This window comes from Aspergillus terreus, genomic scaffold (assembly GCF_000149615.1).
Source record: "Aspergillus terreus NIH2624 scaffold_15 genomic scaffold, whole genome shotgun sequence".
NCBI lineage: Eukaryota > Fungi > Ascomycota > Eurotiomycetes > Eurotiales > Aspergillaceae > Aspergillus > Aspergillus terreus.
In genome coordinates this window covers 192,401-214,816 of record NT_165938.1, presented here as the reverse complement: position 1 = coordinate 214,816, position 22,416 = coordinate 192,401, and the positions used below count along the sequence as shown (strand labels likewise).

At 53.8% G+C, this 22,416-nt stretch overlaps 8 protein-coding genes across 8 annotated transcripts; 4 read left to right on the top strand and 4 right to left on the bottom strand.

Moving 5' to 3' along the window:
• Window positions 1–309: 309 nt before the first annotated feature.
• On the bottom strand, window positions 310–2,498 carry ATEG_09560 (putative nucleoporin Nsp1; the record flags this gene model as incomplete). Its single annotated transcript, XM_001218181.1, has 3 exons — window positions 310–519; window positions 577–700; window positions 760–2,498. The coding sequence occupies 3 exons, from the start codon at window positions 2,496–2,498 to the stop codon at window positions 310–312; spliced, it is 2,073 nt and encodes a 690-aa protein (XP_001218182.1).
• Window positions 2,499–3,457: 959 nt separating this feature from the next.
• Window positions 3,458–4,858, top strand: ATEG_09559 (DUF5102 domain-containing protein; the record flags this gene model as incomplete). The annotated part of the gene is made up of 3 exons (XM_001218180.1): window positions 3,458–3,764; window positions 3,828–4,048; window positions 4,154–4,858. 3 exons carry the CDS (start codon window positions 3,458–3,460, stop codon window positions 4,856–4,858), a joined length of 1,233 nt encoding a protein of 410 aa, XP_001218181.1.
• An 848-nt stretch (window positions 4,859–5,706) lies between these two features.
• ATEG_09558 (MIZ zinc finger domain protein) lies at window positions 5,707–8,919 on the bottom strand (the record flags this gene model as incomplete). The annotated part of the gene is made up of 2 exons (XM_001218179.1): window positions 5,707–7,137; window positions 7,210–8,919. 2 exons carry the CDS (start codon window positions 8,917–8,919, stop codon window positions 5,707–5,709), a joined length of 3,141 nt encoding a protein of 1,046 aa, XP_001218180.1.
• A 1,862-nt stretch (window positions 8,920–10,781) lies between these two features.
• On the top strand, window positions 10,782–13,857 carry ATEG_09557 (putative polarized growth protein (Boi2); the record flags this gene model as incomplete). Its single annotated transcript, XM_001218178.1, has 3 exons — window positions 10,782–10,845; window positions 10,920–11,063; window positions 11,111–13,857. 3 exons carry the CDS (start codon window positions 10,782–10,784, stop codon window positions 13,855–13,857), a joined length of 2,955 nt encoding a protein of 984 aa, XP_001218179.1.
• A 609-nt stretch (window positions 13,858–14,466) lies between these two features.
• ATEG_09556 (uncharacterized protein) lies at window positions 14,467–16,251 on the top strand (the record flags this gene model as incomplete). Its single annotated transcript, XM_001218177.1, has 2 exons — window positions 14,467–16,186; window positions 16,232–16,251. 2 exons carry the CDS (start codon window positions 14,467–14,469, stop codon window positions 16,249–16,251), a joined length of 1,740 nt encoding a protein of 579 aa, XP_001218178.1.
• A 322-nt stretch (window positions 16,252–16,573) lies between these two features.
• On the bottom strand, window positions 16,574–17,629 carry ATEG_09555 (60S ribosomal protein uL14; the record flags this gene model as incomplete). The annotated part of the gene is made up of 5 exons (XM_001218176.1): window positions 16,574–16,606; window positions 16,669–16,746; window positions 16,806–17,052; window positions 17,193–17,243; window positions 17,616–17,629. The coding sequence occupies 5 exons, from the start codon at window positions 17,627–17,629 to the stop codon at window positions 16,574–16,576; spliced, it is 423 nt and encodes a 140-aa protein (XP_001218177.1).
• A 571-nt stretch (window positions 17,630–18,200) lies between these two features.
• rpdA (histone deacetylase RPD3) lies at window positions 18,201–20,470 on the bottom strand (the record flags this gene model as incomplete). Its single annotated transcript, XM_001218175.1, has 4 exons — window positions 18,201–19,265; window positions 19,314–19,855; window positions 19,920–20,148; window positions 20,279–20,470. The coding sequence occupies 4 exons, from the start codon at window positions 20,468–20,470 to the stop codon at window positions 18,201–18,203; spliced, it is 2,028 nt and encodes a 675-aa protein (XP_001218176.1).
• A 636-nt stretch (window positions 20,471–21,106) lies between these two features.
• Window positions 21,107–22,369, top strand: ATEG_09553 (proteasome regulatory particle lid subunit RPN11; the record flags this gene model as incomplete). Its single annotated transcript, XM_001218174.1, has 4 exons — window positions 21,107–21,175; window positions 21,300–21,553; window positions 21,622–22,157; window positions 22,221–22,369. 4 exons carry the CDS (start codon window positions 21,107–21,109, stop codon window positions 22,367–22,369), a joined length of 1,008 nt encoding a protein of 335 aa, XP_001218175.1.
• Between the last annotated feature and the right edge of the window lie 47 nt (window positions 22,370–22,416).

Below are 22,416 nucleotides of genomic sequence, written 5' to 3'. Positions count from 1 at the left end.
TCATAATCCGACTCAAACAATCTGCTACTCCAATATTCCTACTTATCTCGACATAGGACGCTCCGTAGATGGGTGTTTACGTATGCAGCTGTATTAATCATGTGCAGATTGCCTGAATAGTAGGTATGAATATCATCGAAAATCAGGACCATCGCAGAAACAGCTCCATATCCATCAATCCATAACAAGTACATTACAAGTCGCTACCGGCGATGTTACAACCATTCACGCCTTCGTGCTTCTCTCATGTCCGGTCCGAGTAGCCAAAACCTAGATGAAAAACAATCCCAAGTCATGCGTCGCCACCCCTTACCGCCGTCCCATGTAGGACCGGTAGAAATCGTCCGCCGCGCTGCCGCCTCCCATGCCGGAGTTGCTGAACCCATGGCCAAACCGGGAGGACAGCGTTTGTCCGGCCTTCTGGGCAGCGCTGACCTTGGCCTGGAGCTCGCTAGTGCCTTGGTCGATGACCTGCAGTTGAGACAGGTGGGAGTTGAGAATGCGCACAATTTGGGAGATCTGGTGCGAGTTAGCAGCCGTGTCCAAAACACCGGTCTGGTAAAAGCTTGCACTCACCGGCTCGTCCGCCTTATTGGTCTTGCTCAGCGTCGCGGAGGCGCCATTGACCTCCTCGATCATGCTAGTCAGATCCTTGCCCATCTCGTCCAGGCGCTCGGATAGCTTCTCGGCCAGCTTGTAACTGCACTGGTGTGTCAGTGTCTACTTCCTTGGTAGAATCATCTGTAGAGGAGAACATACGTTCTTTCACGCTCCTGGTCAGGTCCCTGCAAGCTCTCGCCGGGTCCGACTTGTTTCGACATCATCTCGTCGACCTCACGCTCATACCGATCCAGCCACGAGCTCAGCTCCTCCTGCTGTCCTTCGACCGACGCAAGCTGGCGCTCAACCTCCTGTGTAGCACGCTCGGCGTCGACGGTGCTACCATACAGCTTCTGGACCTTGGTACCGTTCTCAACCAGCATGCGATCCCATTCGGCGACCTTCTCGGCCTGCTCCCGGAATTCCTTTTGATACTTGGTAAGATCGGTCGCCCAGCGCGTGATGATCTCGTCCATGGTTTTGTTCTTCAGGCGAGACTGCGCAGGAGGCGTCGGGCCTGCCGTCGACGCGCCAAGGGCAGGGCCCCCGGTGGCTGGGGTAGTGCCACTAGTCGGTGCAGCAGTACCGGAAGTGGTTGCTCCCGAGGTAGCAGTGAGAGACGGCTTAGCTCCAGCAGTGGTGGAAGCGCCCGTCGTGGATGTGGCCGCCGGCTGCGTCGATGCGGTACTCTCGGCGGGCTTTGAGAATAACCCACCAGCAGCGGCAGGTTGGGTAGAGGGTGCCGCGGTCGTTCCGGAAGCACCAGCTGCTGTCGTCTTCGGGGCACCCAGGTTGAACAAGCCACCACTAGCGGGCGCAGCTGCGGGGGTCGAGGAAGGAGTTGCGGAGGAGGTAGTAGCGCCTAGATTGAACGTCGGCTTTTGCGGTGTCGCAGACGAGGTGGCGGGTGTTGTGGTAGTCTGAGAAGTGCTAGTGGTCGTGTTCGCGCCACCAAGGGAGAAAGGGGACTTGGCAGCTGAGTCGGTGCCAGCAGATGGCATCTTGAACAAGGACGAGGTCTGGGTCCCCTGGCCACCTGCATTCGAGGGAGCGGCTCCGAAAAGTGGCTTGGAAGAGCTCTCTGCAGTCGTCGCAGGCGTCGTCGACTCCGCAGGCTTATCCTTGTTACCACTTCCAAACAAGCCACCACCGGTGGATGCCGCTGGGGTCGATCCGAACAGAGTGCTCTGTTGCGTGCTTGTTCCCGATCCGAAAAGCCCACCACCGGTCGATGGAGTCTGGGAAGCACCCCCAAACGGAGACGAAGCTGCTGGCGCGGTGGAAGCGGGTGTCGCGGACGAGGTGGTAGCCGTGTTCATATTTCCAAAGAGACCACCTGTCTTCGGGGCTGCCTGCCCAAACAGAGATTGACCCTGGCCTGCGGCACTTCCCTGAGGCGGCGGGCCAGCTGGAGTAGTAGACGTGTTGCTGCCAAAGAGTCCGCCCCCTCCCGACTGTCCTGGGGTAGCCGTGGTGCTTCCAAACAGACCACCTGCAGGTTTAGCAGCATTCCCAAAAAGTCCACCTCCAGTGCTCTGCCCAGAACCGGCGTTCTCGTTCGGCTTTGGGGTTTGCGACGCACTACCGAAGAGGGATGATGTTTGGCCCGTCGACGAAGACTGGTTCTGACCCCCAAGAGTGAAGGGGGACGAACCGCTGTTGGCGGTGGTACCAGTACCAGCGGCGCTACCGAAAAGGGAAGGGCTTTGTTGTGCTGTGGACGAAGCTGTGCCAAACAAAGAGGACGTGGTGCCTCCACTAGCAGGAGCTCCGACATTTCCAAAGAGGCCACCGGAGGAGCCCGTTCCCGCATTCGGCTTGTTGGCAGTCCCGAAGAGACTTCCTCCGGACGTGCCGGACGAGGCCGGGGGATCAAATGAGAAGAGTTTGTTGGACATGGTAGATGGGTATGACTGAAGGCTGAATGAAAGGATCGGGCTGCCCTGGTGGATTGGGAGAAAAAGGAAAACAGTTAGCGAAAGAAGCCGAGGAGACAGGTACGGGCAATAAAAGTCGACAGAAGCAAGGAGAAACCACTCACTGCGCCCAGAGAGATCGGACTCTCAGAAGCTGAACCGCAATTGACAGGACTGTGCAGGGAACTTGGGATGTTTTTTGGCCGAGCGCGACGAAGCTGAGGAATTCTTGGAGCTCAACCCGCCGCGCTTGGCTCGGCTGGCGGCTAAACTTGGTACCTCAGGCACCAAGTACTGCTGCCTCAGGCCAGCGTTCGAGACTCTCATCGAACCCGCCGCAATCGTCAGAACGAAACAACATCACCATTTCAGCTCACATTGCCTCTCCCCTTTTTCTCCCTCCCTTATTATCGCTACACCCTTTGCCTACATGGTTGGATTTGGAACCTAGATCTCTACTGCCCATGTCGGAACGGCTTTCCCGCTCTCCCTCTACTTCTCACTTGGAACCCCCAAGGAAAAGCGTGGAGTTAGAAGACCCTGGGGCTCAGGATTCAGGTACGGCTGACGACATAGGTCTGCCCTACCCCCTACACCCCGAACTACTCGGATACTGACGACTCTTCACCCGTATAGCGTCCAACAGTGAAGAAGAGCATTTTTCCGATGCCAGCGAAGGCCACGAGCGTTCTCGATCTCGTTCTCCGTCCGGTCGCACCTCTCCGGTTCCGCTTACTCGAGTAGAGAAGGTGGACAACGATCCCTCTTATGGCGATGTCCCAGGGACATCGGCATACGAAAAGCGAGGGCAAGATGCAGTTCCGGACGAGATTGAAGTCATACCAGAAGGGTCACGCAGTAGGAGCGCCTCGGCCGCGGGGCAACACTGCGTGTTAACCCCGGGTTCACCTATTCCTCAAACGGTCGTCGAAAAAGTCGACATGGATCAACCAAGCCATGGGGATATTCCAGGAACTCCCGCATATGAAAAGCGCAAGGCAGATGCAGTCCCGGATATCGTGGTCCCGGCTTCGGGTGAGAGTACACAAGGGTCATTGAGCCTCCAAGCAGAGCAACAGAGCACGGAGTCAAACGAGATCACCACTCCTGATACGACGGTCCCTGAGACAGTCCTCTCGAGAGTGGACTCTTTGCCGAGTGACGACACAGAATTGGCTCACCGGGCTCACAAAAGCCAGCCTGGAGATGCCGCACCAGACGTCACAGAAACTGTTCCAGACGCACCAGGTATGTGGGTCATCTAATCCTTTCCAGTGATAATCATATGAACATCACAGCTAATAACCTCAGACCCAACCGCCCCCAGTCATGCTCGACCAGAGTCTACTGTGGTTGGCGAAATGACTGAGGATCAGGTTGCACCCGACGACTTTGACGATTTCGCAGAAGGCGAGGAGATGGGCGATGACGACTTTGGAGATTTCGACGATGGTTTTCAGGAGCCCAGTGTCGATGTCCCCGAGGATGAGCACAGTCAGATAGGCACTCAGCCTCCCACACCACCTCAAGTTGTAAGTAAACCTGGGAACGAACGAGCCATCTTGCGATCGCCTTGCTTTTGATCCGATTTTCCTACTTCATTCGGGCCGTTTGCTGATTTGGTGGTTCTGTCCTAGCCATCTATCATGGACTTGGATTCTCTCCAGGCCCTTCCTGACCTCTTGGCTGCTCTTGAAGAGCCCCTCGACTGTCTGTATCCCACTACCAAAGAAATCTCATCGTTACCACCGGTAGAACCCATCCAAAATTCCTCTGCCATCTTCAACACCGAGCGCTCTCTCTCTTTATGGTCTCAGCTTGTCGCACCTCCACCCTTACAACCCCAGAATTGGGTCAAGTCGCGAATCCGCCGGCTTTTCCTGGTATCGTTGGGCGTGCCTGTCGATCTGGATGAAATCCTTCCGGCTTCAAAGCAGAAGAAACTCATACTTCCGTCGATGAATGAATATGGCGGGTCAACGACTCATTCGCGTTCCCACAGCCAGGTCAGGAAAGATGGGGCACAGAGTGGCCCGAACAGCCCACGAACATCGGGAGCCGCGTCCCGCCAACGATCCTCCCGGCGGCGTGAACCGTCTCCCCCGCCTGATCTTGACCTTTCCTCTGTCCGTCGGCTCTGTGCCACCACAGACGCAGCTCTAGATGGGCTCACTGATCCGGAATTGCAGGGCCATGTCAAAGAGCTTGAGCAGGTTACCCTCCGCGCTAGTTCAGTGCTGGAATACTGGCTCAAACGACGTGATGGACTCGTCAGCGAAAAGGAAGCATTTGAGGGTGTGATTGAAAATCTGGTCAGTCATGCCCGACGTGTACGGAAGTAATGTATCATAATGAGTTTCTTCTGGTCTTTTGCATTCTGTCTTTTCCCTGCTCTATCTATATACCCCAATCTGGGTTTCTGTGATCCCTTTTGATTAATATTAATTTGGTTTGTTGTTTGTTGTCATCTGAAGGTCTGGACCTTCTTTTTGTGTTTTCTTTGGGTTCATCTTTTGTTTCATAGATGGGTGGCATATGAACGAACTCCTTTTATTTTCGCATAGTGGCTAGCTAGCTATAAAGATTGTAACATACCTTGCCCTACCATATTACCAGTTTGTTTTCTCTCTTAATTTTATTTGTAGAAATCTGTTGCTGGTTGGCGGTCGAACAGCTAGGCAGAGGTATATTTCTGCTGGGCGGCTGTCTGCTGGGGTCGGTGGCACACAAACCACCCACGAACCGCACATATGGTACTAGTATAGAATGTACCACAAGTATATTCTCGCTTAAAGTCTCTACATTTAGAGGTTACTTTTCTTTCTCTAATAAGGTTGATTACTTCATCTATGCGCATACATAGAGGGGTATCCAGAACCGCGATCGAGCAATGATGTGAAGAACGACCCCAGACAATGCATTGAGACCATAAATTCTGATTAATCAAACGAGGGCGAGCGGGGGTATCAAGGGAAAACGTCAGGATCAGAACATAAAGATAGATAGGTGGATCGGGGTATCTCGTGCAGAAAAAAGGAGCCAGAGCGCCTACCCTGATGCGAAATCACAATAAAAAAAAAAAGGTTGTAAGGGATTTGGAAGCAGCAAAGCCGTGGAAGCGCCGGGACTATGCAACAATCTCAGGCGAGGGCAAACAAAAGACAGAGCAAGGAAGGAAACAAGTCTCCAATCAATCGAGCTCAATGACTTCGGATGATTGACGAGGAGGTACGGTAATTCCGGCCGGAGATTGATGTTCAATCTTGGGCCTCTGAGGGGCTCGGGCGACAGTCATTCCGTCACGGGGATGCTTCCGCTTATCGGTGTTATTTCCCTGGCCGTTACCAGCAGTTCGGCCGGAGGACGACTGCGCATCACTCTCGGACTTGAGCTGCCACGACAGGTCCGGCTTAATCTGGATTGCCCGTGCTCCCTCCAATCGATTTGTACGTGTGAGCTCGGCATGGACCTCCGCCAGGAAACCATCAATGACCAAACTCTGAGGACGCGCATCTTGGCCGCAGATGGGACATCTCCAATCTTCTTTGAGGGCGCGTTTACCGGACTTGGAGGCCCTTGTCAAGATCCAGGTCTCATGGTCGAAACATTCTTGGTGACCACAGAATTGTCCGCGCACCGGAACGTCGAATATCCGAGCAGTAAAGGGGTCGACGAGGTCAACGATCAAGTCTTGGCTGACAACACTCAAATCGTCATCGTTGATGGTATTAGCGGCAAGTCGCTTGCGGATCTTCTCTCGAGAGTCCCAAGCTGGTAGAGTTTGTACGAGAGATTTGGCCCGGTCCAAGCCCGAGATATCGAGCACCTCAACCGCCAGCGCATACGTCATGGCGTGGAATTCGGCCGGAGCACGAATAAAATGCATGGAGATCGTATTTTCACCTTCTCGGAGATGCTCAGTAATATCTAAGGGGAGATCTCTGCCATGGTGTACCTTTCGGCGAGCAAAGACCTCCACATTGTTGACGAACAGATAACACACTGTGGGCCAGGTGGTTTCCGCCACACTCCATTTCCCCTCGTTTACCTCCGTAGCAGACGGGTCCACCTTGATACACCGCAAGCGGTATACTTGACAGCCGTCGAAAAGAGTCCGTAACGGGCGATGTCCCACTCCGCGGGTTTCACGGGTCGGAAAACGGTTGACCGCAGCTGTAGACAACGGGAAGCTCCATTTATAAGCACATTGTCTTTGGCCCAATGGAGCTGGAGCCACCACAAATGAACTCAGGTATTGAAAGAGCTCGACCTCATTGCCTTCCGCCTTGGAAATTAGCCGGTTGCATGGACCACGGAGATGAGCCTGGTGAAGCGCAGTGCGAGTCGGGTTAGGTCGGGCATTACTCGGTGGGACGGGTCCTTGAGGAAGGAGCAAGACTCGCACATGTTGGTGAGTTTGCCCTGGTATAGTGAAGACCGGGCTTGTTAGCCGAGACTGAGGCTGTTGTCCTGCTTGATTTCGAGCCAGAACTGGTGTAGAGGGCTGCACTGGAGACGGCGTGGCCCCGTGGGGTAATGTCTGGGTAAGCTGAGATGGGAGCAGCGCCATTGCGGAGTACGGAGATGCGTATGGAGAAGCCGTCGAAGGTGGGATGCTTTGCTGGCCGCGTACAGCAACAGAGCCTTGGGAATGGGTTGGAACACTCGGATTTGGAACGCGCGGTGCCCTTACCATTCTCTGAGGCCGCACATTCGTGGGCACCTGAGCTGTGGTCGGCTGGGGGTGGTTAAGGATGGGAACAGATGACCCTTGGGCGGCTATGCGACTGGGAACTTGAGGACTAGGAGTCAGAAGACTCGGGCTAATGGGTGAATTGGTGCTTGGATGCATTGTCGGATTTCTGCTGGGACCGACAGGAGTAGTAATATCCGGGTGGGGAGAATGTTCAGCTTGTGGTGCCAAGGGTAACGCCGTGTATTCTCGAATGAACTGCGTATTGTCCCGTTGAAATTGCGCCGATCGCTGGGCCATGGGCATAGAGAGACGACGCTGGTAGTTGTGAAAATCTTGATCCCAGATGCGGCCCAACTCATGCTCTTCTCTCTTTGCGGGGAGACGGCGGCAGATTGACAGAAAAATGGTGAAAGCTAAGCCCTGAGAGGTAATACCCAAATGAACCTCGATCTCCTCAACAGAAGGGGGATAGCCGCGTGTCAGGCAACTATGTTGGAAGGGATCCCAGCGTTCTGCGAGCAAGCCCAGACAATAGAACGCGCGCTCGGCCGCGCTTCGATATACAGGGTTTTGCACCAGGATATTGAAAGTCCCCGGAAAATTCGCGCACCAATGAAGGAAGTGTAGAGTCACGCGACTATTGTCCACCAGAAGCTGCTGAATCACACCCAACCCCTGGGCCTGTAGCATAGAAAAGCCCGGAATTCGGCCGAGCTCTGCTGGCGTGTAGCTGTATAGGCAATAGACCTGGTGAATGGCGAGAAAGAGACAATCTTGCTCGGAGCATGCCCGGGACAATAATCTGGTCCGTGGCTGCTCTACCTGCGGGTCTAATCTGTCGCCCAGGGCTTCAAGCCGCTTCAAAGAATGCTCGAAGAAGGCGGCATCGATACTGAGTACGCCCTGAGAGGACAGGCCTTCTTGGGATTGAGACCTTGTCGGGGCTGATACCTGCGCGGGCGGCGTTGGGTATGATGCCTGGGGATTTTGGTGACCGCCATTGACTATCACGGGGCGAGGCTGCGGAGTATTGGGCAAGGAGCCGGTCGTCGTAGGGACGCCCGTTCCTCTCGGGGCTGGGGACGAAACCACTGTAGTGTCGGCACCGCTAACCGGAGGCGCGTGGAGGGGCCGTGATGCGGTTGGGGTGGTTCCTGGCGATGGGACAGGAGCACCAGACGGACTGGGGCCACTCCGGACGACTGTGCTAATCGCGGGCGCATGAGGTATGGTCATGGACTGAGACACGGGGTATGCAATAGTGGAGGGCGCTGTAGGGACGGATTGTGCTGTCTGATGTTGGAGAGGAGTCGACGCTGGAACTGCTCGGGGAGGATCACTCCAGGACACGCCCACGGATGTATTGAGTGACGATAATAATTGCCGAGAAGGACTCGTGGTGGTCGTCGGGGAAGTTTGGTCGTCGAGTTGGCCTGCATTCCGGCGTGTATGTTCAGGCGGCCGACTTGGCGTGGGATTATGCTGAGGCAGGGGATGCGACCCACGATCAGGTGCAGGCGCCGGAACAGACACCGGAGCAGAGGAGAAGGAGGCTGGAGGGGAGGGTTGTAGCGGAAGTTGAGTCGTGGAGGTCGGTGCCATCCATGACCTCCGCACGCCACCGAGAAAAATGCTGGCGGTGGAATTCGACGACTGCACGAGATTATGAGAGACCGAGGGAGGAGATTGTGGAAGAGGAGGGGTCATAGTGGCGATGCATTATTCTTTTGTCTTTTTTCCCGCTTGGTTTTCAATAATTTTTCTGATATTGTCTATGCGGAGGGAGGGGAGCTGGCATGAAAGAGGGACGAGGAAGAGAGAAAGAACGGGAGATGAAGTTGTTTGGCGGCTGGCGTCGCGCAAGAAATGGTTGGTTCAGCAATATGAAAATGTTTCCATCGGAACCAGAACTGTCATCGTGACCATGACCATCAGGGGGGTGATTCAGGGGAAATCGGTCTCGTCTTTGCTTTTAGAGAGATCTATTCGATTACCTTGCATTGAATGGAGGTAAAATAGTAGCCCCGGTTATTGATGAGGGAGAAGTTCTGTCCTTTCAAGGTGCGTGATAACGGGGTTTCTAGAATTCACCACGTTCGCCAGTTTACATAAGAGGAACTTTTGAGGAGCTTCCAAAAGGACCATCCGAGTGAATCCACACGTGAGGATGAATGATTGAATGACAAGGTACTAGGTAGTTAGTTACAAAGTACGAAGTAATCACTAACACAACCCAGCATGAGCCGGTAGAAAAGTCCTACTCCGTACTGTAGTTAGTTAGTCTGGATCGGCCGAAAACGACCTGTCAAGCCGCATCCAAAGAAGGAATGTCGATCGATCCATTCCACCGACGGAGAAGGAAACGGAGCTTCACCTAGTTAGTTGGTGCATTATTATTATTGACAAGAATTGTACACCGTCGGGAAATCAACATTACACGAGACGAGTTCATTTGGACACCATGAAGGGATATTGACTCAGGGATGATGTGGGCAGTTTTCCATGGTTAATAGATGGGACAGTAATAAGAATCTCTTTGTTGGCTCCAGTCCGCTGAACAGGAGAAAAGTCTTCATTAGAAAAGAACAGAAAAGAAAAGAAAAAGAAAAAAGATCTACCTGTCCATCTCATCTAGTAATAGATTAATACAGTATCGAACTATAAACCATCCGCATTCAACTCTACCGAGGGTGATAGATTACAAGTAGATGAATCGAGTGATGGATTGACCGGTCTTACTTAAGCTCTGGGTGGTGACGCTGACCATCTAAATTCAAGAACTCCTCCACTGCTGGCTTCGTCCACTTCAACATCAACAACACATCACTCCTACCTAGTCAGAGTTCCCTCATCACGACAATCGCGCCCGATTGAACCGGACGCTGTCCGACGTTGTGGCCCCTTTGCAATTCTTTCCTGTCCACCAATCCAGTCCTCTCCCTCCTCGGAGGTCCATCGTCATCTCCCGACGCACATCCAGCAGTAGTCGCGGACCACCAGCATACAGCTCATCGACTCTACCTGCATTGGGGATCGTCGGTTGCTTGTTTGGTTGAGACTCCCTTGCGAACGGGCATTGACGACTTGAGTGAGGGTCGAACCGTCCCTGGTATATATTCGGTCTCTGGACACTACAGAGTACTCCAAGTATTGAACGGACTGACGCCACTAGACGAACTGTTCGTCCGTTCCTTTTCGGTCTTTTCGCAAAACCCCCGCCATCCATCTCTCTTCTCTACGACACGCATTCTTCCCGCCACCACCCCCTTTGTTGACCTACATTCCCCGCCAAACCTTCTTCGGGTTCATCTTTCCCCATCATTCTTGGTCTTCGTTTCTTTTTTTAAACTTCTTCGGGGAACGTGCACCTGCGGATTCCGTCCATACTAGATCTGCTCGGCCCTTCATCGCAAGTCGAGCGGTCTCCGTTCCCCTCGTGGTCTTCGCAACTTTACCCGCGAGGGCTGCTTGAGACCCCATGTCCTGCGCAATTTCTCCGCTGCCACTCCTATGCTGTCTTGCGATTCACATCATCCGATCTCTATAATATCGATCCTTTGCTGTCTCAAATGGCTCTGAACTCAGCATTGCCGCCCCGCGGCGTTAAACCGGGGGACGTCCTCCTTGTTGTTCGTACGTCCCCCACCCCTATAAACTCGGTCGCAACTTGCACCGAGGAAGTTTGTTTTATGAGCTGACAGCCATAGATGATTTCCTTGCACGTGGTCCCGATGAACTCTCCTTGAGACGTGGTGGGAAAATCGAGCTCGTGGAGCTGGACGATGGCTTTGGTGACGGATGGTTTCTAGGAAGGGACGTGGAATCGGGAATGACCGGCCTATTTCCCGGAGGTATATCTTGACAATCTGAAAATAGGGACGCGACCGATCGCTGACAGGAATATTACGTCCAGTGTATACGACGTCCGCACCCAAAGTACCCGTCCGACAGCAGGGACATGCCCCCGATCCTAATGTGGTGGAGAAATCCAAAGGAACTTCCGGCGCGACCGACTCAATCGCCTCACCGAAGAGCGGAGATTCAACGCCTCAGGCTTCGCGACATGCGAGTGCGTCAGATATGCGATCTCCCGACCTAAATGATGACCCGGATTCGACGTCATCACCCAAACAACAGCAAAGGTCTACCTCTTCTCCGCTTCCCACCTCAAAAATGGCCGTCGATATCCAACAATCTATCCGCCAGACGCTTGACGGTCATCTAAACGGTGGCCAGGAGAGCCCAGTCATGAATGAGACGCTCAGTGTGATCGATGAGCATATCACGGACCTAAGTACGCCTCGGCACAGTGTAACTGCTACTCAGGAACCGAAGGTGACGAGCGATTCCGCCAGCGAATACAGCAGCCATTTTGATCACCGCTTGTCCTATATCAATGGCCAGGAGACAGACGAAGAAGAGGAGGGCGTTCCTACCGAAGCGGAAGTTCGCAGTTGGAATCAGGCTGAAACCTCCAAGTATTTGCGGCGACTGGGAATCGAAGCGCGTCATTGCGATCTGTTTGAAGAACAGGAAATCACAGGCGATGTGTTACTGGATATGAACCAGGACTTCATTTTCATGAAGGAATTTGATTTTGGTGTCATGGGCCGGCGCTTGAAGACGTGGCACAAGATCAAGGCCTTCCAAGAAGAAGTCAAGGGCTTCCAGCAGCCCCAGAGAAAGTCATCACGAAGCTCAGCCTCCGGCCTCGGCGGCCCGGGAGAAGAACGGAGTCTCAGTCGTGCTGGTACCACTGGCCCGTTGCTGCCCCGAATCCCCACTCTGCGAGGTTCGACTGGTTCTACCCAGCATCCACGCCTAATCAGCAATGCCATGCAGAGTAATACGAGCTCTCCTTTGACTTCGCAAACCCCAACATGGATGGACCATTCCCGAAGGCCCTCAGCTGCGTCGGTGCGCGATATCAATCACTCACGTCGTCATTCTTCGATCGATACAACGAGTCGGTATTCTGGGACCACCGAGATATCCCAGCAACCCGGCCACCAGAAGAAGGGGTCATTCGATCGTGCTTGGTCCATGAGCGGTGCGCCCTCCCGATATCCCATTCGTCCTGGTACGGCTCTTGGGACCGCCAATGAGTCTAGCGTCTCGCAGGAGGCGTTCCATCGTACAGATTCCAACGTGTCTGAATCCGCCGTCGCAGACGATCTCGATCGCGGGTACTTCTCAGGACCGGAGGGAGACCCCAGAAAGAATAGACGCTTCTTGCAGAAACGAAGCTCCACCGCTGGTAGCACTACCTCGAGTTTCATGGACGACCAATATAAGCTCAAGGTCGCCAAACGTCACTCACGCATCGGTAGTGTTGACTCAATCCGGGAGACAGCCAACCCCACGCCGACCACCATGAAGTCACATACCAGTCCTTTACCCAAGAGTCGTTTTAGGAGCCTCAGCACCCGTGCCTCCACTACCGCGGAGGGCAAGTCCACCGGATCCGGGTTCTTTTCTTCTTTGGCGCCCCTGGTTGGAAGACATGACTCTGACTCTAAAGGTTCGACTTCGTTGCAGCAGATCAAGAATGCAGGCCCCAAGTTTCGACGTGCTGTTGGCCTTCGCGGTGTGTCAGAAGGTGGAAAAGGCATCGACACTGCTATCCCACCCGCGTCCCCTGTCCGAGACTTCGATCCAGCTTCTGCCAGAACCGGGTCGACAACCCCTTCTACCTCCAAGAGCTCCGAGCGTCATAGCACTGATGGCTCTGGAAAGGCCGCGGAAGGTGGAATTTTGATGCCCCGCGCCCGTACTGTCAAGTCGGGTGCCAAATCCAAGAAAGATACCAGTGCCTACACACGAGGCTTGGAGAAGAAGACGCCCCAGGAACAGATGCAGGGCTGTGATTACTCTGGATGGATGAAGAAAAAGTCATCAAATCTGATGACCACGTGGAAACCGCGTCTCTTTGTCCTTCGGGGTCGTCGTTTGTCATATTACTATTCCGAGAATGACACGGAAGAGCGAGGACTCATCGACATCACTGCCCATCGGGTGCTTCGAGCGGATAACGACCCGATCGTGGCGCTTCATGCGACCATCACCGGTGCAACCGTTTCCCCTACTTCGCCGTCTGTTTCTAGTGTCGACACCCCAACTTCCGACAAGGCGTCTGGTTCAGAGACTTCGCTCCGGGGCCCCAAGGCTCACGAGGGCTCGTTCTTCTTCAAGCTCGTGCCGCCCAAATCCGGTACTTCTCGTACAGTGCAGTTCACCAAGCCCGCCATCCATTACTTCCAAGTAGACAATGTCCAGGAAGGCCGGTTGTGGATGGCTGCACTGATGAAAGCGACCATTGAACGTGACATGGAGCTTCCAGTCGAGACCACCAACAAACAGAGAACCATCAGTCTCAAAGAAGCTCAGATGATGAACCAACGGCCACCTGCTCTGATGGGGGCTCCTAAGGCTCCGGTGGAAGGAGAGAAGAACGAGCCATCGATAGCTACCGAAGAGGCTAATGGCCTCAATATCAAGGGTCTCAGCCTCGATGAGGTGGCTAAGAAGGAGGATGATGATGGTCATGAGGAAACAAAAAGAACATCTGACGTCTCGAACCATCTTGGTAACATTGACACAGGACCATCTTCTTTGATGCCCGAATCCGCCGCAAACACAGATTGAGTGGTATTTGGTCTCCTAAACTATTGCGCTTTTCTTTTCTGCGTTTTCCTTTGCCTTCAGTTCTATCCACCCCTACTACCCCGTTTGGCGTTTATGTGATATACCCCCCGGAGCCTTCTGTCCACTACTTTGCGTTTTCTTTTCTTTTCTTTTCTTCTTGAGCTGCACTTAGTCGACCCAATGTTCTACTGGACGATGACAGGAATGAGAGGGATTCTATAGGACGATGGACAATTGAAGACTGGCTGCTTCATGGTGCAAGGACGCGGCTGTGTATAGCCCAGGGGCACTTTTGCTTAATCACTTTATTTATTTATCTAATATTCTTTACAAGCTACATCCGTTCACCATAACAGTCAGGATGGACGGCTCGTAATCCTTCATCGGTAGTACTCCATAGGACATGTCGTACGTATACTCCGTAGGTAGGTACCTACCTTAGTGGAGGGGCGATCTCCCGGAACCGCTACCAATTGCCAACGCCGCCGATCAACGACACCTCCGACTCCTCTCAACCTCCGAAAGATGCGCTTGACCTCCAGCAGCTAGGCCTCCTCTCCTTTCTTTCTCGCCTTCTGATTCTATGATTTTTCTTTCTCTCATGTCTCCATGTTCCTTCGCTGGATCCTCCTCCGCCTTCTCTCCGTCCTCCTCCCGCTGGCAATAACATCCAGTCTCTACCTCTACCTCTACCCCGTGTTCCATCGCTGCGCGTTCCCTCTCCCAGGCGACAGCAATGGCGGCCCAATATCCCGTTCGTTCATAGACACGCTGCGCCAGCACCTCGTCCCGCAGTATGCAGGCGACCCGGCCATCTTCCGGCTGCTGGTGTTGGCCGACCCCCAACTGGAAGGGGACAGTTCGCTGCCGAAACCTGAAAACGAACTCACGGCGCGCGTTCAACATCACTGGAGCACGGTGAAATCGGCACTCAACGAGACGCAGTCCCCCGTGCATCGCCACGTCTACACCGCTCTCTCAACTGCGCTGCACACACTCGCGACGCACGACATCCCTCGCGCCCTGCGTGCCGCCCGCAAACGCGTCGACCTCCTCGGCAACGATTACTACCTGGCGCACATCTATCGCACGCTCTACTGGTGGAGCCGGCCTACGCATGTCACCGTGCTGGGCGACCTGATCGGGAGCCAGTGGGTGACGGACGGGGAGTTTGACCGGCGCGGTCGGCGATACTGGGATCGGGTGTTTAAGGGTGGCGAGCGGGTGCATGACAATATCACCGTGTCCGGCGCAAGGGGAGAGGTAGAGGCAGAGAAGGGCGAGGAGGCGCTGGAGACGCTGGACGCGTCGCCCGACAACGCGTGGGCTCGGCGCATCATCAACGTCGTGGGGAACCATGACATTGGGTACGCCGGGGACGCGAACGAGGCGCGCATGGAGCGGTTCGAGCGCATGTTCGGCCGCGCGAACTGGGACGTCCGCTTCCAGCACCCGCCGCTGCAGCTGCCCGACAACAGCTCCGTCACGCCGACCCTGCACCTAATCAACCTGAACACGCTGACGCTCGACTCGCCGGCGCTCTCCGCGCAGGTACAGGCGGATAGCTACGCCTACGTCAACGACCTCATTATGAAGCGGTCGTACCCCGTCGAGGACCGGACGACGTTTACGCTACTGCTGACGCATCTGCCGCTGCACAAGCCGGACGGCGTGTGCACCGACGGGCCGTACTTTTCGTTCTTCGACGCCGACGACGAGGACGGTCCGGACGATGTGCCGCGCTTCAAGGCTGGTGGGCTCCGCGAGCAGAACCATCTCAGCGAGGGGATCAGTGCTACGGGCGTCTTGCAGGGGATATTTGGCATGAGCGGCGAGGAGGATGGTCCGGGCGGCGGATGGGGACGCAACGGGCTTATCCTCACGGGCCATGATCACACTGGCTGTGATGTTGTTCACTACGTCGACAGGACCCCGGCCGAGGTTACGGAGACGTCTGATGAAGATGAGGAGGGCAATGAGCGGGAGAATGAGGCCAAGTCGTGGAGGTGGAATGCGAGACGGTCCGACGAGCCAGCTCCCGAATCGCGGACGCCCTCTATTCGCGAGGTCACGCTTCGCTCTATGATGGGCGAATACGGCGGGTATGCCGGACTGCTTTCTCTGTGGTTTGACGCAGACCCGGCGGTGAACGAATGGAGATACGAGATTACCATGTGCTCTGCTGGAGTGCAGCATATCTGGTGGGCGGTGCATGTTATCGACTTGGTGACAGTCCTGCTGGTCGTGGTATATAGTGTCGTTGGATCTGGATCGACGCCGGTCAAGCGTCAACCAAGCCCTGGAGCTCAAGGCAAGGAAGCAAAGGCGGGTAAATAAGATGGGGACTTGGCTGTATATATAACCTGTGATATAGCACTTATAATGTACCACTAGTAGATTAATACGAAAGGAGTTGCACGCCTTGTGAGCCCATAGCTCGAGCCTACGTGATTGTTGTGCATGCCATGTGCCATGCCAACAGAAGAGAGCCGTTTTGTGAATTTTTATATTCCGAGTCGCCATATAAGAGACAAAAAGAAGCACGTCATTTAGGAAATTTGAAATGCTGAAACTCGCGGCTTGAACATTGAACACCCGGTCGTTCCTTTCGTTTCCCGCTTTCGTAGTTGCATTATCCGCATCCAAAATGATGTCCCCACCTGGTATCGATCTTATTTCCTTTTTTAATTCCCAATTCGACGATGTTTCCCTTTGCTTACATGACAACACCGGAGTTGGAGGCAATACGCTGCGTGATGTCAGCGACTGAGCGAAGAGACATAGTTCTGTGCGATGGAAAGAAAAACTTACAGGCCAGAGCTCAGCAGCCTCCTTACCGACGGGACCGGTGATGGCGGATCCCTTCATCTCACCCTTGGCGTTGACGATCTAGGCCCAACATTAGTCCCCGTCCACACTTCCATCATTGATTTCACAGGGTTACTCACCACACCAGCGTTGTCCTCGAAGTAGAGGTAGATACCATCGGGACGTCTCCAGGGCTTGCTCTGACGGACGACGACGGCGGGCATGACCTTCTTCCGGAGCTCGGGCTTACCCTTCTTGACGGTGGCCATGACCATGTCACCGACACCCGCGGCGGGGAGACGGTTGAGGCGGGCGCCAGTACCAGTGACAGCAATGATGTAGAGGTTACGGGCACCGGAGTTGTCGCAGCAGTTGAGGACGGCGCCGCTAGAAGAGAAAACCAAGTTAGTGTCGTTCTTCAAATCACATGTGGAATCGTTGAATGGTCTATCGGTTTCGACAGCGGGAATTCGAGATCGATCGGGGCGAAGGCGTGAGCATGGGAGGAAGGATGATTTCAAACGTACACAGGCAGACCGAGCGACATCTTCAGCTTGTTGCCGGCGTTACCACCACGACTGTTTGAAAGACGTTAGCCTTCAATTCTGGTAATCCCGCGAGTGCCGAATGGGCCCATCGTTTCCTTCTGTCGTCTTGTGCGTGTCCGTCGTCCGTGGCGTCCGTTCCGCATCATGGATTCGGTATCTTCCCTTCCAATCTCAACGTAAAAATTTTCCCGTCGGCTCGAAACCCAGACAAGCCAGCACAACTCTTGTCGACAACCTCCTCAACCAAAGCATATTTAGATCGGTTTTTGCACTCTTCGTGTTTGATATTTATCTTCCCCGCAGACTTCGCAACGGACGGACGAACATGGCGCGGACGACAGCAAAAGGAACGGGAGGCTCAATTCTTTCTGCGGCTGGAGAGTCAGAGACGAAGATACTCACCCTCTCTTAGACATCTTGGCTGGTGTTCTCGTAAACGGTGTCGGATACTGGAAATTGGCGAAGGGGGCGACGGAAGGACGAGAGGGATCCGGACGAGTGGTGTGCTTCTCAAAGTGTCGCTCGCTTAGTGTGCGGTCGTGGGCAAAATCTTGGCGTTGCCGTCGCCATTGGTGGACCCCGTCGTGCCCTAACACTATCCCCTATCCGGGTAGCGCCTTGGCCCTTATCGTGTATTATCACGTGATGATTGATATCGACTGCCTTGTGGTGATGCTGCTACAGAGTACATGACTTCAATACTTCCCAATACCGAAGAGGTATATCCAGTATGCATTTCTAAAACATAGTTTATTTAGTAAATGTCATCAAATAGCTACGAATACTCAAAGGAAAATCATCATGCATCGGAAAACGCATCAGACAAAAATCGAGCTGCCCAGAAATCAAAACAACAAGCGCAACCAAGAACAAATCGTGGAAGACTAGAAGCGTAGAAGTATACCCACCTTTCGCGGATGCAAACAACCAGAACACCATATTGCCCTTTGCGCCAGGATCCTGAAAACGCCTCTGCTAGTGCTGAGACTATTCTTCGCTTTTTGCAGGCTCCTCTGCTTTCTTCTCGGGGCTGGGTTCCTTCTTGTCTGCAGGCGCCTGCGGTTCGGTCTTCTCTGCAGCCGGCTCCTCCTTGGGCGCTTCGGGTGTCTTCTCCTGAGGTTCTACCATCTTTTCCGTCAGCTCCTCTACTTTCTCGGCTTCTGCAGCTTCTTGTGCTCCGTCTTGTGATGTGGGTTCCTTAGGAGGCGACTGTGCCTTTTCCGGAGCGCGTTCCTCAGTGGGCTCCTGAACAGTCTTCTCTGACATCGCGATTTCCTCGACAGGCTTATTCTCTTCCCGCAGCGAATCATTAACTGCGGGAGCCGGAGCTTCGGACTGCTCTGTCTTTTCCGGTTCCGGAGCAGCCTCTGCTTCACCAGCATCCTCCATAGTGGTGTCCTCATCCTGCGCCTTCGGAGACTCCGGGCGGGAAACAGGAGCAGAAGGAGCGACAGGCTCCTTACCATCCACGGCCATTTCAGTTTGCTCGGCATTCGACGCGTCTTTAGCCCGGGAAGGTGGTTCTGCAGCCGATGGGGTTGCAGCGGCCTCGGTCTCAGGCTCGGGTGCCGGCTCCGTCGTCTTGGCATCAGCCGTCGTATCCATCTCATCATCAGGGACGGATGAAGCCTCTGCAGGGGTGGCAACACCGCTGTCGAGTCCCGAGTCACCGGTGTCGAGGTTCCGGAAGTTGGCCTGGTTCCTCCGTTTCAGGCCAGCGGGCTTACGGACGCCATTGGCCGCGTTTTCCTCCTCATCTTCGCTGTCGCTAAGCTCGCCCGGTTTCTCGACATATTGGTCAAAGCGCCGCTTCGTGTAGCGCTTGTCCTTGTTCTCGTCCTCATCCAGATCGTCCATGATGGCATCCGCCTCGTCATCCATACCCTCCACCAGAGGGTCGCGAGGTACATCAGTCATTTGTACAGACGGTGCAAAAGCAGTCCGTTTGAGGTTCTCCACCACTTGAGCTCGGATCTTATCCAGGTATTCCTTGGTGTTGGCGTTATCCATGTTCGACGGACGAACATCGAGTTCATAGTCGGGAGCGAAGTACTAATGTTGTTAGTGAAAATGGATCTAGGCCGCCCATGGGAAACTTACCTCGTAGTAGTCATTGTAGGGGAGCTCAGCGCCTAGGTTATCGCCGACCAAGATACCGGTCTCGAAGGCCCACGTCCGAGCAACGTTTCTCATAGTGTAGCCACCTCCACCAAGGATCAATGTCGGGAGGTTAAAGCTCTTGACGAAGTTGACGCAGTTGGCATGACCTCTCATGCTCAGATTGAAGCAACCCAGTCGGTCACCCGACAGACTGTCACCACCACATTGCAGCACCACAGCCTCTGGCCGGTACCATTCCATGACGCTCTTGATAACGGGCTCGAAAATACTCTTATAAGACACATCGTCGATTCCATCTCGGAGCGGGAAGTTGACGGCATAATATTTACCATGACCGACACCGATGTCGCGAAGCTCACCGGTTCCAGGGAAGTACTCTCCGTATTTGTGGAATGAGACGGTCATCACACGGTCCGTAGTATAGAAGGCCTCTTCGACACCATCTCCGTGGTGAACATCGATATCGATGTAGAGAACTCTTTGTTTGAATCGTAGCAGTTCCAAGATACCAAGGACAATGTCTGAACGGTATTGGTCAGCGGGACGAACAAAGGGTATGAGCCAACCAAGATCGTTGAATCTTACCGTTCACATAACAGAAACCACTGGCCTCACTCTTTTTCGCGTGATGAAGACCACCGGCCCAGTTGACGGCGATGTCGCACTTATTGCGGTTCAGGCGTGCCGCACCTTCCATGCTACCACCGGCGCTAATCCCGCAGAACTCAAAGAGACCATCGAAGACAGGGCAGTCATCACCGACGTTGTACTTGCTTTGTTCTTTCGCGAAAGAGTCCATATTATCAGGCGTTACCTTTGACAGGAAGTCGATATACTCGTCGGTGTGGAATTGTGTCATCTCATATTTCGAAGCAGGTTTCGCACGCTGGAAAGTTCCCTTGTCAGTAGAAGCGGAACCAAAGTTGGCTCACTCGAACACTCACATAAATTTCCATCTTCTTGTAAAGGCCATAGTTCATGACCAAACTGTGTGTCATCCGAATGCGATGAGGCTTCATCGGATGTCCCGAGACGTAGGCATAGTTACCCACATCCGAATCATAGAAGTAGGCGACCTTCTTGTTGCGATCCGCCGGAGTTGTAGTGATCGGGTCCAAAGGAGGTAAGGACGCCATCCTGGACATGGCTGAATAGTAAAATGAGGACAGTCCTCACGTTGTCCGAGGAATAGAGGGCAAGGTGCTGTTTCTGAGGTCGCGGTGTTTTCTCGGTTTTCGCCAATCCGATGGCAAACGAAAGAAACCGATAAGGGAGGAGTAAGGGAATATCCCAAATGTCGTTAGGAGGGGTCTAGGGCAGGAGAAGGGATGGATCGGATGACAAGTCAAAGGTGTAGTTGAGAATTGCACCACATTCCACGAACAATTATGGGAATGAATAATGAATTGGACAATGGGGTGGAGGGAAAATGGAAGGAGAGTCTCAAAGGCGGAGCGAAACCCCAGAGCTGCGGCCCTCACCGCCTTCGTCAGGCTTGCCCGGCGTGACAACCACTGGCAAGCTCGGACAGCATCACCTACTTACCTACCCTCTCACCTCAACCAAACCATCGATTCTTTCTTCCTGTCCACCCATTCCGGAATTTCCGTCCTTTATATTCTCAGTTCTTGATTCGCCCTTTGAGCGTCTCACTACCACCCAGTTTATAAGTCTCGGAAAACCGCTGGCCCTCTGGAGCTTCCTTCCAACTAGGAAGCGTCCCTCTACTTTCTCGCAGCTCTTCCTTTCATCCTCACAGCTTCTTATCAACAATGGATCGGCTTAATCGGATGCTCCAGGCCGCTCAGGGCATGGGCATGGGCAGTGGAGGTCCTGGTGGCGTGAGTTTACCCAAGACTGGCCTTCTCTCGGTGTCTTCGTCAGCCCAGAAACAAACATCATCTGGATAACTGTCATTTCATGTCCAAGAAGCAATACAGACTAGCTGACTGCCTTTGTTTCTAGGATACTCCAAATCTCATTGATAACTCGGAAACCGTACACATCTCCTCGCTGGCATTGCTGAAGATGCTACGACACGGACGCGCAGGTGTTCCTATGGAAGTCATGGGCTTGATGCTGGGAGAATTTGTGGATGAATACACAGTTCGAGTGGTTGATGTGTTCGCTATGCCTCAAAGCGGTACTGGCGTCAGTGTCGAAGCCGTGGATCCCGTCTTCCAGACCAAGATGATGGATATGCTTCGACAAACAGGACGGTAAGCTTGGATTCTGCAGGTTTGTGGGGAAATAAGTAGGAATATGCTGACAGGAGCCTTTCATGCAGGCCGGAAACTGTCGTTGGCTGGTACCATTCTCATCCCGGTTTTGGATGCTGGCTTTCGTCCGTCGATATCAACACCCAGCAGTCCTTCGAGCAGCTGACCCCTCGTGCTGTTGCGGTTGTCGTCGATCCGATTCAGTCCGTCAAGGGTAAGGTCGTCATCGACGCGTTCCGTCTGATCCAACCCCAGACCGTCGTTATGGGTCAGGAGCCCCGCCAGACTACCTCCAACCTGGGCCATCTGAACAAGCCCTCCATCCAGGCATTGATCCACGGCCTGAACCGCCACTACTACAGCATTGCCATCAACTACCGTAAGACCGGGCTGGAGGAGAACATGCTGATGAACCTGCACAAGCATGTCTGGACGGAGGCTCTGCAGATGAAGGACTTCCACGAGGAGGGACAGCACAATGTGGACCGCATGAAGCAGCTTGTGAGCTTGGCGGAGGGCTACGAGAAGCGGGTGAAGGAAGAGACAGAACTCAGCAAAGATCAGCTGAAGACGAGATACGTTGGAAAGGTGGACCCCAAGAAGCGTACGTTATAAGCCTCGAAATTCTGTTTTTGCTCGACCTCTGACGCTAACAAACGCTTTACAGACATCGAGGACGTCAGCCAGCAGTTGATCGAAGACAACATTGTTGCCGTATCGCGGCAGATGATCGACAAGGAGGCTTCCGTGGCTCGGCTATCAAATGGAAAGGACGCTCAAAATGGGACTGGCATGGAAGTGGACGAAGACCTATAGATGATATACGAGTGGTGAAGCAAGAGATCTAATGTTCTGTGGTTTAA